Raw genomic sequence first — 19,576 nt, forward strand, 5'->3', positions numbered from 1 at the left:
GGGAGATAAGATAATCCTCTTGGGAAGATTGGATCAAAGAGGCAAGTGGATCCCCCCGATGCGTTTTTTTTTCAGCCCACAGACACACACACACACACACACACACCGTTATGAAGTCCTTGTCAGTGTCAATAGGACCATTTTGGGCCAGTGAATGCTAACACAAATGATTAACAAAAAACTTTATGTACTGTATGTTTTATTTAGAAATGAGTGAAATAAAAAACGTTATACAGTATATACCATATAACTATGATAACTATAACAAAAAATATCAATACCATAGATGCTGTTGAAATGAATAATTGAGTGCTTTTTGCTCTGACCAATCGGAGGGCGGAAAAATGTTGAAGTCATTGTGTGACCCGGTGAAGATGAATTTGAAATCCAGTGATCCATTTTTGCATCTCGCTTGCGCTGGGTATGGGGGGGGGGGTGTATTCAGCCAATAAGCAGTTTCGACGGAAAAGGGGGTAAGATATATATATACATGTATATTATTTTTATTTAACCAAAAAACTACGCGTACGCCGAGCCCCGAATATGCGGGGGTCCACTGTCATTGTTTCCACTGTAACCCGCCCCTCCCTTCTCGAGCTGTCAATCAAAGTGAGCCAGGCCCCGCCCCTTCCTCCCCGCACGTCTCGCGCCAGTTGAGCTCAGCGAGTAAATAGCGAGAGAAGCCTCAAGATGGCTGACTCACTGAGCTCCGTCCGCCTCGGCAGCGGAGCCGCGGCGACCGCCCCCATCGAGGGCTCGCTTCCCAAGCCCTCGGAGGCGAAGAGAGCCCCCGAGAACCGCCCGCAGTCTTCCCGGGACTTGAACTCGCCGCCGCCCAAGAAGCTGCGAGTGGAGGAGAGGACCGTCAAACCAAAGAAAGTCGTCCGGGATGGAGGAGGGCTGCTGGGAGACAACTGTAACGGGAAAGAGAAACTCCAGCAGCCGACGAAGCAGCCGAGTCTCGCGACGGTTTTGTGGAGCCTCAGCCCGGCCGGTGCGAGCGCGAGTGCCGCGTTGGTCCACACAATCAGCGGAAGCCAAGCACCCGCCGCCGCCGCCGCCCACAAAATCTTGAAGCAGAGCGATTTCTTGCTCCACAAGGCGCCTCCCTTCGCTAAAAACAAGAAGCCTAGCAAGGATAAGGGCGACGTGAAAAAGAAACTATTCGTGACGCCCGCTAACAACGACATGAGCAGAGTCAGCCACATTTCTCCGGTGAAAAGGCAAAACGGGGATGTCACGTTGCCACAGAAAGGTAGGCCACGCTGTGTTTAACAGTAACATCTACTCAGCGACGTAGCCGTTCGATGAAGTTGAGCGTTCGCTATTTTGAAGTGTTACATTCAGCCGCTCGGGTTGAGTGCCCTCCCCCTTAACGAGTGTGCGCACTAGTCTGCCTTCTAATTCGTCTGGACAGTCCCGTTTTCGGACAGGCTGCCGTTCCCGTGAAACTGGCTGGGCTCGAACGCAAGGGGGGCGGGGGTGTTTACGCCACAAAGCCCCCCGCCCCCGCCTCCTCCGGCTTCGTCGACGTTTCCACGGGGGTAATGGCTGCCAGCCCTCGCTCACCCGCCGCTGAACCCTCGCGGAGCGCTGCGTGGCCACGTAGCTTAACATTTTCGATAATTAATAATACTCCTCGGAAAAAAAAAAACCCAAAGCGAACGTGACTCGAAACGGTTGCTATTATTCCCGAAAGGGAACGCGTCGGCTGGGCTGTGTGTATAAAAAGTCCACGCCGCTGTCACAACACTGTGACAGGCGCCCGCCATTATGGACCAAGTGTTGTTTTGGTGGAGCGCCACGCCCCCCTCCTCTCCAGTCACGCGCGTTTTGCTTGGACGCTTTAACACGTTATGTTGTTGAAAAACATCACTGTGAATTGTAAGGACGCTTGAAAATGATTTCCACCACAGTCTTTAAGTCTGACTAACAATGTAAGGCAGTTAACTAAGCTGCAATTTGGTGGCGAAAATGTTCCCATTTAAGTCTTATTCTATTATGGTAGGGTTGTCCAAAGTACGGATGTGGGCAATTTGAGGGCCTCGACACTTTTTTTTTTATTGGCCTGCCGCGTAGTGTAATAATTAAATTAAACGTAGGCTTTATCGAAAGGTTACGAGAACAAATTAAAATGTAAATATAATATATAAAAGTAAATGAAAATGTGTCTTTTTTATGTTAAACTAAATTGCTTTGAATTTAACAAGACCACATTTTTTAAATAAAACAAATGTAGATTTCATATTAATAACCGCTTTATGACAGGTAACTGAGCTGCGATATATTGTTTTATGTTCTTTCGTGGAAGAGCGGTTCGCACATCGCCATACAGTTCAGAGGTCGTGGGTTTGAATCTGGGCTCTGGCGTTCATGTGTGAAGTTTTAATGTTCTCCCAGGGCGTGCGTGGTAGCAGGAGGTGATTTAGTTAACCCCCCCCCCCCCAAAAAAAAACGTTTTTGTCAATAAAATGAATCAGGCCATTTATTTTAGCAAGCGATGATATGATGACCAAAAACATAACAAATTGGTTTTAGCGTGCTACATAAACACAAGTTGAAATGGCCCGCTCTTCCTTCCACTTTTCTGGATGTGGCCCTCAGTGGAAAAAGTTTGGACATTCCCGTATTGACCGAATGTCACGCACTTCCACCGCACGGCCTCAGCCAGCCCGATTGTTTCCCCTCTCTCTCTCTCGCCAAGATAAATGACTCCATTCATCACAAGATCATTTCAAGAGAGTCTGAAAATTTTGCTAAACTACGTGAGCAAATTCGTCCACGTCAGCTGCCAGGAAGAAGAAAGCCTTCAAGCTGTACGTGTCAAGTCACTCTTACAAGCGCAGAAATTCAACTCCTTGTTGAATGTGTCCGGTTTTCAAGGTAAAAACAAATGAAAAGAAGAAACATCAATGTAAAAAAAAAAAAAAAGCAAGACTTGCTTGTACTTGACTGTATTACTGTATAAGAGCACACGTTTAGGTTTACTGGTGTTGTACTTTGAGGTACCTTATTAGAGGCTGATAGGGTGTTTATGTATGCGAGTGTTGCTGCGTGAATGATGTCACCCTTTTCCAGTTGGTTTGTTTAAGAGGTCGCGCAGTGAGCAGCGACGGCAGCTGTCGAGGGACGTGTTGTGAACGCAACCGTCATCGGACACGAGATGATGTAAAAAGACGGTTAAAGTCAGTTGGGTTTTATTTCTTTCTTTATTTATTCTCCTTCTCTGTGCGGTAAACGTGAAGTCCGGAACTGCGGTCGCGCTGACACAATTTCATTCGGTTGGCCTACCTTTGACATGCGTTGCATCACACGGTAATGCAACAAGAGTCAGTGTGACATGGTGGTTACAGCAGTTAAGACCAATGACATTTCACTCAAACGGTGCCCCAGTTCGTCGCCACATGTGATCACGCTGCAATGTTGTGTATTTGTTAGTCCATTTTAGTTCTTTTTTTGGTTGTCTTTTAAATTCGTCATACATTGTAATATTGTTGAATATTCTGATTTGGATGGATAAAGGGCCTTCACCCCGTCTGCATTTGAGGTTATGGGTCATTTAGGAGAAGTTAGTCATGTTAATGTCTTAAGTGTAGCAATTTGTGGTTGGAGGGCATGTTAATAGATAAAAAAGAAAAACAGCAAGAGAACTTGAAGACCGCACCAATAAATAAACCAGTAAACCGTCGGGTCTATCATCTAATCCGAAAATGTCAAGTGACTCGTAGAGTAAACAAGTCTTGTCGCTATTAACTTACACATTGATGTTCAAATCGCCCTCAGGTATTCCGGTTTCACAGAGTCGACCGATAGAAACCTGCTCCACAAGCCCACCGGCACGCTCTTCTTTCTGCACATCGACCTGACCTATATCTAGTAACGGCCAAGAAAGCGTCGAACTTTTTCTCGTCAAACCGCCTCCTCCTTAAATAAAATACACGCTTTAGCCGGCCGGCGAGCTCGCCGCGATTGACGTGATAACTTGTATACCCGGTCGTTCGTGAGTGCGTGACCTTGTGATGCCTCAGAGCTCAAGTAGCGTAAATGAGCCTCATATGCACCCCCGCCATTCGAAGGTCTTAAGTATGTCCTGGCATGTCTGTCATGTTAATCTGGCCACTGAGCCCAATAAGCCTTCCTTTGTAGGCACTTTCCAGCTAGGCTAAATGGATGTTTTCAAGCATGTTTGCTGGAAGCTTACTGTGTCATTTTAGAGCAAAATTCCACAATTGGTTTGTATACGTACGCGCCATTTCCTTCTATGAAAAATGCCCCCAAAAAATGTAAAACTCCTTTTTTTTTTTTTTAACGGAAGGAGTGTTATGTTGCTATTAAAAAAAAGACCGTCATTGCAACTATTCTCCTATTTCTTCTTTAAGCCTTCTTTTTAAGCCTCCCCTCCGCCCCATGAAAGCAGTTTCCACTTTGATGGCGCGAGCGGCGCCCGCAACCCCGCCGCGTTCACTTTCACACTCCCCACGTCCGTGCTCTCAATGAGGAGTCTGAAAAAAACCAAAACGCAGCTTCTTTTCTTTTTTCCCCAAGAAGGTAGACTGAAGCGGATTCAAAGAAAATGGTCCTTTGGCGAGGGAATAGAAAGAAAGTTAAAAAAAAAAAAATCTGCTGGAATGAAAAGTAGATCTTGCAATTCCCTGAGAGAATACACGGAAATGCCGATTTCTGGATCAGAATATAAACAATATGTAGATATCATAGGAAATATGCTGTGGTGATGCAAAAAAAAAAGCATTTTTTGTTATCTTCGGGACACTGAAAGTATCCTCTCCGCAGAGCTCCTCCACAAGGACAAGACTAAAGAGCGGGAGCGCGAGGAGAGGAAGAAGCACAAAGTGATGAACGACACTATTAAGCGGGCGAATGGAGAGGTCAAGCAGCCCATTAAAGGTATCATTATTATTTTTTTCCCATTCGTTAGCCCCAAAATAGTTGCATTTGAAGGTCTTTCATACATTCGTAGCCAGCGGGCGGCCGCGAAATGGACCGCAACTCGTCGGGCCCTTGGGCTCGTTTGACGTCATCCCCCTCCAAGTACCGTGTGAGAAGGGCACACGCCGGATGATAAAAAAAAAAAAAAAAATTCTTGCCCATTAAATGCTGCTTCCGTCCCGCGGCGGGCGCTTGGTATTTGTCAGTTAAAAAGTCCGAGTCGTCAAACGTCGGGAGCGTAAAGAAGAAATGTCATCGGTAAAAGTTTACAGCTGAACTGGGCGGCCAGAGGAAACGGCGAAAGGAAATCAATAAGCAGCAAGCGGCTGCTTTACGACCGCCGAGGCTGTTTGTCAGTATGTTTGTGTGTGGGAACTTGTCTGAAAGCGAAAACAGATTGCCTCTGTTTAATGTCATCTTGAATACTCTTTATTTCGTACACTAACGTTTGTTTTTGCTCCAGCCTGCGTTTGCCTTTTACCCCGAAAACTACACGCAGCCGTCAAGTCGGCGATTTCATTTTTACATCTCTTCGTGAGCGCCCGCCACCAATTGTTATCGCCAGCGCGGATCGTATCGTTTGCGTCCACGTATTCCATTCGGCTCTTTTGGGGCTCGATGACACTTTAGGGATGAAAGCGTGCGTATTTGCAGAGAAGGGAATTGGGGGAGGGAGGTTGTGTGTGTGGGCTAAAGAGCTTTTGGATTAGTAGCTTGTGTGAAAATACTCGCTCTGTCGCTCTCTTTATTGTTCCCTAACACACACACACACATTGTATTACGGTCTGCGCTCAGCCCGTCTCTCATTCCCGCCTTATGCGCGATCAAAAAACGTGCGTGGGGTGCAAACGAGAAGATGTTATCGCTGGCTTGAAATTGCGCTGATGCAGCGGCACACACTCGTATCCTGCTACCTATCCACTTTGTGTGAGCAATTGCCAAGGACGGGTGTCCTCATATCCGTGAACGGACCACACGGGGCGGAGTGTGAATCGTTGTCTGCAAATGTATCCTCTGATCGACTGGGTGTAATCTGCCCGTCGGCCAATGTCAGATGGGATGGGCTCCAGCTCGCCGTGACCCTGAAGAGAATAAGCCTAGTGCAGTGGATCCGGACCGCTACGAGCGAAAATCTGTGAATAGTTGACACCGGTTATAATTGCTAGGAATAAAAAAACTACAAATTGTTGAAGAAGTACTGATAAACCGCTAATAAGCGTTTTTGGAAAAAACGAGAAAAAATGGGAAACAGGAAAAACCAAAATACAGTCAGCAAAAAAAATAGAATCAATCAGAAATGATCATTGTTTTCCGAAGCAAAAGCAGTCTGCTGTCACTGCGGATGACAGAAATGCGATAATATTAGCGTGTTTCGAGGATTTGGACAATTTGAACTCGATGTCTCTCGACAATGAATGGATGATCCAAATAGTTGTGGATTAATTAGAATAATTGATTAGGTTGTGATTAATTGTTGCACCTCGATAATAAAGCGAATCCCAAACATGAAAAGAGGAAGCAACAAAGACAGCGAAACTCCATTTTTGAGTCACTGGTGCGACGGCGCGCCGCGCCAGAAAACATTTTGGATTTCATGATTTCTTTCCCTTGCAGATGGCGGCGTCAAAGCCAAGATCAACTCTGAGCTGCAAATCAAAAAAGTCAAGAAGAAAAAGAAGAAGAAACACAAAGAGGGGGAGAAGCACAAGCGAGTGAAAATGTACCACCGCTCGTGCCAAACCATTTGTGCCGGCCTGGTCCGCCTCCCCTCCGCCCCCCCTCTGCTCACCAATCCGTCCCGCCCCGACCCCGCCGGGGACGCCACCGTGTCTCCGTTTAAATTGCCGCTGCCCGTTGACCCTTCGCCCAGCAACAAAAGCGCACACCTGCAGCCCTCTTACGTTAACTCCTCTCCGCACAAGAGCCCGCAGCCTTCCCCGAACAAGCACCCGGCACGCTATATCCATCCCGGCCTGTCGGGCCTGGAGTTCGCCGCTTACATCCATATCGAGCCTCAGCCTAACGGAGGGGCACTCGTGGCCCACGCCTTCGCCTCGCAGCTGTCCTCGCTCTCCACGGGCCAGAGGCAGAGGTTCGCCCAGGAGTTTGTCACCCTGGCGTTCAGCGAGGACTCGTCGCAGGTACGGTCGAACCGATCCGCTGCCGACGAGGCTCTGAAGCCGTGATTTTACTCTCCTTTACTTCCTGCGCCCCAGGCCGCACATTACGTCATGGGCATCGTCCACGGAGAAGCCGCCTACCTGCCCGACTTCCTGGACTACTTTTCCACCAAGTTCTCATCGGCTCCGGTCAAAATGGAGATCCTGGGAAAGAAGGACATAGAAACCACCACAATGGCTAATTTCTACTCTCAGGTAAAAAAAGGCCCTCACGAGGGAGTTGTACATCCGAGATTGTGGGGCGAGTGTGACGATAATAGTTAGTTAAAGCGGATTTCACACTTTTTACTCTTATTGCGTTAAACAGAACAGATGGTATTGTTTTTTTTTTTTTTTAAATTTTTTTTTTTTTTTAAAGCGTGTATTATACTTTTCTGTCCTCCACATAATGAATAAGGTTAGTGTTCTGCCATAATGTGACTATTGTAGTTTACACCCTAAAATCAAAGCTGCCGATATTGGCATTTCTTCACTCAGGCAGACGAGTTGGCATATAAAAGTGAACCGCTTAAAGGGGCGGCCCTTAGTGTCCATCGCGTCTGTCCACGAGCCCTTATGGATGCGCTAACGAGCGCTCGAACCCACCGGTCGCGGCAGCTGCCGCCAACTGTGTCGCATTACACAGCTTTTGCCATTCACGCTAATGTCCCATCGCTCAACTGTAACGAGAGCGTAAACGACAGTGGCGGCAACTACGCCAAAAAGCGGAAGTATTTAGCAAAACTGTGGTTGTAATTCGGAGCTGTCCGCTAATGAAAAGCCTCTTGTTGCCTACTGATTGTAGAATTCCCAATACGCACCGACAAATGCCCCCCCCCCCGGGCAGTTACAAAAGGGGCTACTGTCTGTTCTTTGTCAGTGAGCACAGCGCGTGTGTCTGTAGTACTACAGGGCGTACAGCAGTTGATGCGCCGTTGCTCTGGCTATTTTTTTCATCCTGTTATTAAATATTCATGTTATAGTATTTGCTTCAGCCCGGTCGGCTCGTCCCACGCTACGTCAATTCCAGTGGGATGACGATGAGTTAAACTGCTATTAGCGCTGTCCCTTTAAGCGCGCCAACAGAACGCCATCTTTCTCGGCGGTGACCTCGGGAAGTCGACAGATAGGAGCGCGCTCATTGACGAATGCATCCGGGGCCGGGTGCGAACGCTCGCATCCATCTTCTCGAGCGGTGCCGCTCGGCCTTTTCGTTCCGCGCTGCTCCTTTCGTTCCTGTGAGAGTGAGACAAGGGAGACGTGCAAAATGGTTCCCCTCGTCTAGTGAGCTTCCATTCTTCCCTGAAAAAGACTTTCTCCAAGTTTTTGGAATGTTTCAGTGGGAGTTGTTGCCTATTCATCCAGAAGAGCTGTCGAATGAGAGGATTATGGAACATTGACTGCAGTCTCGCCAAACACACCCTGGCACAATAAGTGACGAGCGACTGCGCTGAAGTGGCAAAAGTACCAAAAAACAAGGAGCAGACGAAACGGAAGGGTCGAGGAGATATGTCGAGAAATAATGACTGTTTTAATCTAATGTAACTGGAATTTGAAAGCATTTTTTTAAAATCCGATTTTAAAATGTTTTATTTATTGACTTATTTTGCGATTAGATGTTCTATAGGCGATATCACAAAGGGGGGGGGGAAAAAAAAAAATCTCAATTTCTCCAGACCCCATTTTCCAAATTTTGGGTACTCTCAGGTTGAAGTTGCCATTCCGAGCAGACTCAGCATTTTGACCATTTTTGGGGGGGGAGTAGTAGTAGGAATAAAAAAAAAGTACAGACCCTGGAATGTACAGCAGTACAAAAATATGTTTTGCTAAGTTTGGTCAGGCTTTTACGCCCTCAAAACAATACGTCTCTGTAGTTAGTAGTAGTGCGATTGACGTTACTTCTCTCTGTTTATGTCTTTTTTAAGACCTCGTCGTCTGCGGATGGTTGAAAAAAGTGAAGGGCCTATTTGGACAAAGTGAGGTGTGCAAAGTACCGATACGTTTTCATACGTCGGGAGTAAAAGTAAAAGGTCTCGTTTACTTCCACCGCTGCTTCCTGTTTAGGCCCCGAAGAGAAGAGTGTAGCGGAGCTCGTTTTAAAGCTTGATTTGTGTTCACGCTGTGCATTTCCAGCACTTTGTTTCTTTTATGATTAGCTCGTGCTACTGAGCCGGTCCTCATCCACACACGGAGGGCTCACGTCAGCATGAACTCCCCAGTCGTGTTTATTTCGAACTGAAGCGCATTCGTAGAGGATCAACGAAAGGCGCCCAGTCGGCTAACGCTGCGCTTTTACTCGGCGCATTCAAGCAACTCTTTTGTTGCCAAGCGCGGGGAGAGATTATGTAATAAAGGTGTGCCGGGCGGAGCGGCGGACACAGATCGATGACAAGCGCGCGCATATAAAGATGTTCAAAGGATGTGGATGAGGTCATTAGTTGATGTCATCACATGAAGTCAACAAGAGGAGGGACGGGACGGTTGGTGTCAACAGTATGCTTCGACACACACAGAAATGTTCGGCGATGATGATTCGAAACATACACAAACAATACATTTGGGAGGTTTGGTGAAGTAGCTAATTTGAATCTGCGCGCATCCAAAAATATGATTCTTCAGTATCGCGCGCTTTGTACATGAATTATTTTTTGTACAGAAAGTAAAGCACAGCGGATATGAAAATTGTATGCACCCCGTTGAAATGCCGGGGTTTTGTGAAATAAAAAAATGAGAGCGGAAAACAATTTCCACCATTAATGTAACTTCCAACCTGTACAGCACAATTGAGGAAAAATAAAATTGATGGGTGGAAGTAAACATAAGCAAGTGAGATAATGTGGTTGATTAAGTGTGCACGTTTTGTAAATGGGGATGTGGCTGCGTTCAGAGGGGCGGAAAAGTCTACGAGAACAGGTGAGCTTCCATTGGTGCACTTTTAATAGTGGCAGGTGAGTGCTGGTCACAATGATGTTTTGTTGTCTTCATTCATTTTTTTATATAACACAAACTTAAAAGGGATGTGTCCACTTTATATCCACTGTAGCTTTGTTTGGATATACGATGCATCTGATGAGCGTGCGCACGCGCGCGTACGAAGTGACTATTTGAAGGATCTGGAGTCGGACATAAGTGCATGTTGCAGTAAAGTGGAGTAAACAAATGCACACGTTGTTGAGCTGAGCTTGAAGCTACAAAACACGTTGCTGATATTTTCCATCCGCTGTCAACCAGTCTGAAGTTTTACCAAAATCTTAATGGCCATTGAAAGTGCTTTAAAATGTCCTGGCTTGCTCAAAAGCCCATCGCTGCTCCAATTGTTTTGTAGTTTACCGCACTCACGTGGCGCCAAAGCACACAGACTTCCGACCAGCAAGCGCGTGAGTAAAACGTGACCTCATCACATTTGTTTCTCCCGTACCGCAGGTAAAGAGGACCTACAGCCACGGCACATACCGAGCCGGGGCGATGCGGCAGATTAGCCTGGTGGGGGCCGTGGACGAGGAGGTCGGCAACTTCTTCCCCGAATTCCTCGCCATGCTGGAGGAGTCGCCCTTCCTGAAGGCGAGTCCCACAAGTCCCTCCGAAGACCGGACGCGTGATTTCTGTCGGCGAAAAGACCGTGTGGCTGTCTGAGATAACGTACAATAAATGCCAACTTTTGCCTTTTTAACAACAACAACGGGCCAATTAAACGGAATGCTCGATGTTGAGCCTGAAAAGATGGCGTGACAGCCTCTGCTTGCCACGCAGCGTGGAAAGTTGGCGTTGTATGCTGAATATCAAAAGGCGCGCATCCTCTCACATTTCATGGCTGTCAGGGGAGCGCATCCGCTCTTTTCTTCGGGCGGCTCTGCGATCCGAAATGGTATTCGCGCGAGCTGGTGTTAAGCGGGAAAGGGATTTAGCGTTGCGCTCTCTCTCCCCGGCTCCAGCGCACTCTTCCGTGGGGAACGTTGTCCAGCCTGAGCCTGATGAGTCCCGACGAGAGCGACGACGGGCCCATCATGTGGGTGAGACCGGGAGAGCAGATGATACCTCTGGCGGACATACCAAAATCTCCTTTTAAAAGAAAACGGTAAGCCCCGCACGTACGACGCAACTCTGTAAAGATTCCTACAAGCGCGCTGCCACGCCGTAGGCTTGAAATGAATAAGGCGTCGAGTGAGTGTTTTTTGTACGATCGCGCAGAGTGCGTAGAAAGCAGCAGCTTGACGCTTTGTCGTTGAGGCAATTACACTCTGCGCGTTTGTCTACGCCCGCACGCGCGCAGAAACTCTCGATGAGACATTGTGGTCAAAAACACCAGGCACATCATTTTGTGATCCACACTTTTTAAATCATCGTTATTTATTGTATCTTTGACCGAATGCAACAGCGATTGACTGTGGAGACACGGCGACGGGTGCTCGTCGGCTGTCGGGAACACTTGCGCAACAGCTGCGTTTGAGCGAAATATAGATGTCCAAATATCCCATTAGGTGATAATAAATTAGTCTGAGAGTCACCCAGCTGCCGACCGTCACATCACACTAAAGGTGTGGTGCCGCCGAGGATGTACAGAAAGCACTGTGATCGGGCCGAACCAATCGGTTGTCCTTCAGTCGTGCCGGCGCCACTTTCTTCCTCTCCCGCCGCTCTCCTCTTGCCTCGCAGCGGTCACCGCTCACCCTCGCCGCTATTCTGTTCGCACCGGCGCCGTGAGGAAGCTCCCCGCAAAATAGGTTTTGACGCAGCTTTGACTCCGATAACAATTAGCAAGGCTGTCCTCTCGCAGGTCCACCAACGAGGTGAAAAACCTCCTCCAGTCCCTGCCCAGGACCAGCGAGCCCAGAGAGATGCTGTTCGAGGACCGGACGCGAGCCCACGCCGACCACATCGGCCAGGGTTTCGAGCGTCAGACCACGTCGGCGGTGGGCGTGCTGAAGGCAGTGTGCTACAAAGAAGGGTACGACGCGTCGCTTTCGTTTCAAGCTCTTCGTTTTGCATCAGCCGTCCACCGGCGGGCCGACGTGAATTCTGTGTTTTGCAGCTCGGAGCCTCCTCGCGTAACCAAAGACGTCGTGTGCTTCCACGCTGCTGATTTCCCATACGTGGTTCAGCGGCTGCAGTTGGATTTATACGAACCTCCGCTCTCTCAGGTCTTGAAAGCGCACGCTCCTTTTCTGGATGTTGTATGCTACCGCCTGGTGGCATAAAGTTGAACTGCATTGAATGACTTTGCATCTGCACCCCCCCCATTGAATTGAAATGCCACTAATCTATTCCAGCCCCCCAAAACGCACCGTATTGTTGTGTTTTTAATGAAACGGAACGCGAAAAAAGGTTATTAGAAAAGCTAAAGGAATGAACTGGTTTTATAAACGCAACTCAACTTTATTTATATTGCACTTTCGCAACAACCGCAGCTGGAATTAAGTGCTGTAGATGGACCGTAAATAAATAAATCAAAAAACATGCCGTATTTAAGAAAGTCTTCTTAGTGTTTTTTGTCTGGAAAAGTCGAAGGTCTCGAGCGTGGTACGAGTGACATCAGTTGCTAAAGTCGGGCCGGCTCAACTTGACCGGTTAATCTGCGTCTGGGTGTGAGTTTAGGCCCTATTACAGCCTTTTGCGACTGTTACCGTTTTGTATTTGTGTTAAGGATGCACCGGTACGACTTAAAAATTAAATAAATAATTCTTCAGACAAAGTACAATACTCTAACGCCCTTTTCTTGGTATTGTGATTAAAAGTGTTTTTTTTTATTTTTTTTATTTTAATCATACTTTTCTTGAACGCTTTTTAGAGTAAAGACTTGTTAACATCCAACTGCATGCTTTTCTTGCAGTCGTTGTCCGCATTTCACTTAAAAGTAGCACGTAACACGAGGTATTTGAGTTCTCAAAGTGCTGAATAATAAAGAGCACTTGAACAACACTTGTCGTAAGATGAGTGAAGCCTCCTAGCGCAGAACCTCCAACGACCAGTACGAGTGTCCCAGGATAATAACGCTTAGTTTTAAAGGTTTTCATGAACAATGTTTACCGCGGCACAATGACGTCGTATTGTATCGCCTCTCAGTGTGTGCAGTGGGTGGACGATGCCAAGCTGAACCAGCTGCGTCGAGAGGGAATCCGCTACGCCCGCATCCGCCTGTGCCACGACGACATCTACTTCATCCCGCGCAACGTGGTCCACCAGTTCAAGACGGTGTCGGCCGTCTGCAGCCTGGCCTGGCACGTCCGCTTAAGGCAGTATGAGCAGGGAAGCCAGGAAGAAGAGGTGAAGGAGGAAGAGGAGGAGGTGGGCATAATGGAAGGAAAGAAGGGTGATGAAGAAGAAGGAGAAGAAAGAAAGGAGAGGATAAAAGCGGAGGAGGATGAGGAGGAGTCAGGCGCAACTAGGGACAGGACGTTGCAAACACTGGAAGATCATCCTCTTCCTCGTTCAGTCCTTTTCGTCTCCGCCGGCTCGCTCGGCGGACTCTGAGCTGAGAGCGAGCGACGAGCCGGAGGAGAAGGAGGTCGCAAAGGATGACGGGAGACCCGAACAGCCGCAATCACCTCAGAAAGCGGAACCTCCGCATAAGAGCGAACCCTCGTCACCTCTTGCGAACGCTCCTCATCCTCACCATACTGATGCAAAATCAACAAAAAACGCTCCCCACCGCTTCCATCATCATCATCATCATCATCATCATCATCAACGTCCAGCAAGCGCCACCACGCCATCTTCCAGCTCATCCTCTTTGTGTCTCGAGACTCCCTCTGCTCACTCGTCGTCCTTACACCGCTCGTTAGCTGCTGCCGGCCTGTCCGCCGCCTCCTCCTCCTCCTCCTCCTCTTCATCTTCTTCATCACAGAGTCCCAAGCCTACACCGGAGTCCCGCCCGCATCCTTCCTCGGAATCTGCGTCTTCCCGGCTGGCCCCGTCCCCTCGAAAGGACGAAGACTCGCCCCGCTTCAGTCCGGAAGCGGCCGCCGACAGGCGGACTTCGTCGTCCTCGGAGTTCCACGTCCGCCTCGGTTCCCGCAGCGACGCCCGGACTCGCGCGCCGGCTGAAAAATGGACTCGCGCCGTCGACGTGAGCCCCGGGACGTTCGCGCGCGGTCACCGCGTGCCGCAATATCCTCCTCCCGTGCCGCCTCCCCGTCACCTCCCCCAGATGCTCCCTCCCTCCTATTCCCCACTCCTGCCTCACTCGCACCTCCCCCGCAGACCTCCCCTCACCGCGCACCAAAATCTGCCCCCCTTCCTCGGTCAGCCGCCGCCCCCCCAGCCGGTTCACATCGGCCAGCTGCACCCGCACCCTCCCACCACCCAGCCCCGGCATTACTACCCCCACATCGCACCCCGCATGTCCCCCCACCAGTTCCACCCGCACGCCAAACCTTTCTTCCCCTCGCACTTCCCCTCGCACCGCTTCCCCCCCTCTCGGCCGTTCCCCCGCCACCCTCCCCCTCGTTACCGGCCCGCCGCGCCCGCCCCGCCTCCCCATCCTCCGTCTCACACCTTCATCCCGCCTCCCCCGCCACCTCCTTCCTCTTCGGAGTCTCCGCCTCCCCCGCCCCCTCCGCCCCCGCTTCCCCCGAATCACGAGGAGGAGCAGAGTTGATTGGGTTTCCAGATGAAAATGTACAGGTTTCCTTTCGGTCGTGTCGTAAAATGACGTAGAAAGGAAAGCGTTTAATTGAACACCTTTTTATGTCACTTTTAGATCGTACTTTCACGTACAGCTCGTTTAAACACAAGAGGAGTGCACGAGTTTGGCATTTAGGAAGTCCCCGTGTGCTGTGAAAAGTGTCACAGAAGCAGGTACGTCGAGTTTTATTGTACGATGCTTCCGTTTTTGCGCCCGACAGTGTTTCCGAAACACAGACGGGCCATCTTACACAACGCTCGTATTGTCGTCCTGACGTAATACGGCGGGCGAGACGTAATGTTACGTCGTAGGATAAGGCTTCCTTCCTCACTATTATCACACGGTCGAGTGTCGCCGACGGATTCAGCTGCTGCCACTTTGTCTTACCGGAGTGACGTCACAACCGCCTGCCGGCTCGCACTCGATAGGAAGCAGCCCGATGAGGAATATTTCTAATGGATTATGTTGAAACACTCAAAAAGTATTGAGTCAGCCACCACTTGTAAAGACGAGAGAGGCCTGTCATTTTCATCACGGGTATACCTCACCTATGAGACAAAATGAGAAAAGAAAAACAAAATATGGAAAATCGCCGTCTGATTTTGAAGGAATTTATGAGCAAATTATGGTGGAAAATTAAGTATTTGGTCAACGTCAAATGTTCATCGCAATACTTTGTTATATACCCTTCGTCGGCAGCGACATGGGTGAAACGAGGTTCTGGCACGCTGTTGCTGGAATTGTGGCCCATTCCTGCACGCGGCGATGGTTTGGGGCTGTCGCCGGGCAACACAGACTTTGAACTCCCGCCGAAGATTTTCTACGGGGTTGAGATCTGAACCTTGAAACGCTTCTTTACGAAGCCGCGTTTGGGATCATTGTCGTGCCGGAAGACCCAGCCGCGTTTCATCTTCGGTGGCCTTGCCAGGAGCAAATCTCACGATACGTGGCCCCATTCATTCTTTCCTTTACACGGACGGCTCAGTCGTCCCGGTCCCTTTGCAGAAAACCCGCCCCAAAGCATGACTTTTCCACGCCCACGCTTCAACAGTAGGTATGGTGTTTTTTTTAAATAGTTTTTTATTTAACTTGGCATTCTTTCGGCCTCCAAACACTACACATTGAGTTTTGACCAAAAAGTCGTATTTTGGTTTCATCTGACCACACGGCATTCTCCCAATCCTCTTGTGGATCATCCAAATGCTCTCAGACGGGCCTGGACACTGCAGGATTGGAGTCCCTGTTACTGATGGTAGCCTTTGGTACTTTGGCTCTCTGCAGGTCGTTCACTGCCCCCCCCCCCCCCCCCCCACCCCTGTGTGGTTGTGGGATTTTCGCTCACCGTTCTCGTGATCATTTTGACCCCACGGGGTGAGATCTTGCGTGGAGCCCCGCATCGAGGGAGGTTATCAGCGGTCTCGCACGTCTTCCGTTTTCTAATAATTGCTCCCACAGTTGATTTCTTCACACCGAGCTGCTTACCTATTGCAGATTCAGTCTTCCCAGCCTGGTGCAGGTTTACAATTTTGTTTCCGGTGTCCTTTGAAAGATCTTTGGTCTTGGCCATAGTGGAGTTTGGACAGGTGTCTTTTTATACTGATAAGGAGTCGAAACGGGTGACGAGCGGAGGACTGAGGAGCCTCGTAAAGAAGTTGTTAGAGGCCTGTGAGAGCCACAAATGTTGTTTGTTTGTAGGTGAGCAAATACTTATTTTCCACCGTAATTTGCGAATAAATTCAGGGATTTTCTGGATTTTGTCTTGAATTTTTTTCCCTCTCACAGGTGAGGTATACCTATGATGAAAATTACACGCCTCTCATCTTTTCAAGTGGGAGAACTTGCACAATTGGTGGCTGACTAAATACTTTCCAGACCCACTGTAACACAGCACCGCAATTTTAAAACATGTCCAATAGGATTAAATACCACTGCGAAGACATTAAAATGACGACGTAGCTGCAGATCAAACAACAGTTAGGGGGGAAAAAAAATTTTTTTTTTTTTTAATGGGGCAACCTACAGCCGGCGCGCCACATCCGTATAACACAGATTCAGCCTATCAGTGGCTGTACCAAGGCTTTTGTACACACCACTTTTTTTTTTGTTTTTTTTTCCCCCCCCTTCTTTTTTTACGCCTACCATGAATGTTTGTTACAGGTCACACTTCCGAAAGCACTTAATGACAGATTCCAAATGTTGAAACGATTTGTCTCGTGTGTTTGTCGCGCGCCCGTCCTGAACCGTAAACTACAGAATGTTCACAGATACTTTGTTTGGTCACCCAAAGTTTCCCGCTGTGACTTTTTGATTTGTATTTATTTATTTTTTTCTTTCCCCCGCTGGAAAATTGGACCAAAGCCTTAAAAACAACGGTCAGCTGCTCGGATTGATTTCCGGCAAGCCGAGCTCTGTTTTCCGCCATTTAGTCTGACGGCTAGCACGGCAAATGTTTCTAAAATGTGAGTTTAAAGCCTCACTTCTCGTGCCCCTTTCGGCCTCTCGCTTCGCTTGAGAGGTCAAGGTCGTTGTGGAGCACTCTTTTTCTTTTTTTAACACCTCCGGAGTTCAGGTGTGGTCAAACAGAAAAGAAAAAGCTGATGCGATCTTTATATTTTTTTTGTATAAAGTGGCATCGGAGGAGAAAGTCGTCAGGGACTTTGTTTTTTCAGGATTTATTTATCTGGAGTTTGTGTGTTTTTGTTTTTGATTTCAGCCATTCTCGTTTCAACTGTCAGCACTGTCGTGTACATAAGATGTTTTGTAAAGACAAACGCGTAGAAAGGTTTCTACTTTAAATAAATAAGAGGCTAAATAATAAAAGGCTCACCGGGTGAAATGTCTTACTGGTCATTCTCAGAAGGCAGATGTCTCCTTGCGGGTCATTCGTCAACGTTTCGATCTGCGTGAAAGCGAGTCGCACGGCCTCGAGTGCTTTTACGTCCTTCAAGCGGGTTCCCCAAGGCCACGCGATGTAAACCGGTGTCGCCCGATCGGACCTTAGGAAACTGACAACAGAACGTGGTTTGGCAAATGGATGGATGTTCACAAAGAGGTGACCCTCGCCCCATCTTTTGCTTGTGAACGACTGAGCAAATCAGGGAAGTTCCTTTTCTACCCAATCACGGCACCCACCTATTCCCTATGAGCCTGTTCACCTGTGGGATGAGCATTCCTCCACTTTGTCAGTCTCATTTGCAACATATTGCAGCCATAAAATTCCACGTCAATGATTATTTGCTAAAAACGAAGTTTATCAGTTTGAAGATTCAAGATATTGTCTTTGTAGTGTATTCAATTAAATATAGGTTTGAACATGATTTCCGAAATCGTTATAGTCTCTTTTTATTGATGTTTAACACAACGTCCCAACTTCGTTGGAATCGGGGTTGTAGTTGCCAGGGGCATTCCACCCCCAGGTGACACAAGTGTGACAAAAACACAGTTTTTCCCCAACTTTCGCACTCTTCACACTGCAACCACCTTTCAAAAAATAAATAAAAATGATCATTTATAAACACGTTACAGCGTCGTGCAGATTAGTTTGACGGTAGTAGTACAACTTGGGACTTTCTCCAGAATCCTCATTTATTCCCACTAAACTCCAGATAACGATCGGAAACCATAACATAACGTCCATTAATTTACGACTCATACGAAGCGTCACCTCACCTATTAAATACAGGACTCGACCTCGGGGCAAAACGATAACCCAGCAAGTTGCACAATCGCAAACGACCGAGTAGCGATACCCAACGTACCGGCGACCGAAAACGTGTCGTATAAATAAATAAGTCAGTGTATCGTTCACAGTAGTGTTGCGGGAATACAATCGGTGGGATTTGAGGATCAATGTCTCTCGAGGTGAGTTTTTGTTCCGTCATCCCTGTCAGGCTTCTCTCCTCTCAGGAAAGATATCGAGGCCCAGCTCGACCAGCGCTCCCAGCAGCACGGTCCACAGCGGGACGCACACCAACGTGACCTTCACGTCCGCCAGCTTCTCCAGCTTGGCGCACAGCGTCAGGCAGAAAGCCAGTTTGAGCAGCACGGCCGCCAGGTACCAGACGCGCAGGCGCAGGTCCGGCGAGCCGTTCCGCGGGTCGAAACCCGGCTTGCAGCGACCGGCCATCTTGATGACGAGCATGAGCAGGAGGATGCCGTCGAAGACCCACACCGGCAGGAAGATGAGGAACCAGTTCAACTGCACCTAAAGAACACAATGAAGATGCGTCGTTATGGTTACCCAAAAAAAAAAAAAAAAAGTCGTCGTTGCAGCGTTAAAGTAAATACGTCCGACCTTCCCATCCAATTTGAGTACAAGCATGATGAGGAAGACCAGGGTGAAGACCCAGGTCAACAAGACCCTCTGAGCCAGGGACATCTTCACTGAGCAAGGCGGGAGATGAACGGCCTAGGGTGGGATCACAATATCTTGACATTGTCACGCGCACTCGCATCAAAGTACTAACACCTGCATCAATCGAATCATTTGGAAGCAAACTTCATCAGCTGACGTACGGGATGCAATCGACATTTTAAATGGACTCGACGCGGTTAGCACGTCAGATAGCAAACCTAGCTTTGACGGCACAATAGCATGAAGCTAACCGCGGACGACGTGCACTCACGTCAGCGTGTTCGGAGGCTCTCCGTCTCCCTGCACGGCCTACATCGTTACTGTCGGTATATTTGTCGATTGCAGGACTCGGGTTATTTTTTTTTTCTGCAGGGGGTTTCTATCGACGACCGCCGGAAGATGGGAACGAGAAAGTTATCAGCCCTCGCCGCGCCCACTCTCGATACGGATTGGCTGCCGCGCTCGGACGTCACGTAACACTTCAACCGTACTCCC

The 19,576-nt window shown here is 48.5% G+C and overlaps 2 protein-coding genes across 4 annotated transcripts; one reads left to right on the forward strand and one right to left on the reverse strand.

Annotated features, from left to right (window-relative positions):
• The first annotated feature begins 101 nt into the window (after positions 1–101).
• Positions 102–13,664, forward strand: LOC133397358 (lysine-specific demethylase RSBN1L-like). Of its 3 annotated transcripts, XM_061668131.1 has the most exons (10): positions 1,174–1,255; positions 2,705–2,883; positions 4,792–4,905; positions 6,562–7,088; positions 7,164–7,322; positions 10,530–10,667; positions 11,039–11,181; positions 11,881–12,051; positions 12,136–12,244; positions 13,167–13,664. In XM_061668131.1, the coding sequence occupies exons 2-10, from the start codon at positions 2,709–2,711 to the stop codon at positions 13,572–13,574; spliced, it is 1,944 nt and encodes a 647-aa protein (XP_061524115.1). In that variant the 5' UTR covers positions 1,174–1,255; positions 2,705–2,708; the 3' UTR covers positions 13,575–13,664. The 3 variants fall into 3 exon arrangements, with proteins under 3 accessions (XP_061524114.1, XP_061524117.1, XP_061524115.1); XM_061668130.1 differs by lacking the exon at positions 2,705–2,883 and having other exon boundaries at positions 102–1,255; XM_061668133.1 differs by lacking the exons at positions 2,705–2,883; positions 12,136–12,244 and having other exon boundaries at positions 102–1,255; positions 13,167–13,280.
• A 4,387-nt stretch (positions 13,665–18,051) lies between these two features.
• Positions 18,052–19,562, reverse strand: tmem60 (transmembrane protein 60). The gene is made up of 3 exons (XM_061668151.1): positions 19,353–19,562; positions 19,022–19,135; positions 18,052–18,931 (listed from the first exon to the last, which is right to left on the reverse strand). The coding sequence occupies exons 2-3, from the start codon at positions 19,103–19,105 to the stop codon at positions 18,614–18,616; spliced, it is 402 nt and encodes a 133-aa protein (XP_061524135.1). The 5' UTR covers positions 19,106–19,135; positions 19,353–19,562; the 3' UTR covers positions 18,052–18,613.
• Positions 19,563–19,576: the final 14 nt, after the last annotated feature.

This window comes from Phycodurus eques, chromosome 22 (genome assembly GCF_024500275.1).
Source record: "Phycodurus eques isolate BA_2022a chromosome 22, UOR_Pequ_1.1, whole genome shotgun sequence".
Lineage (NCBI taxonomy): Eukaryota > Metazoa > Chordata > Actinopteri > Syngnathiformes > Syngnathidae > Phycodurus > Phycodurus eques.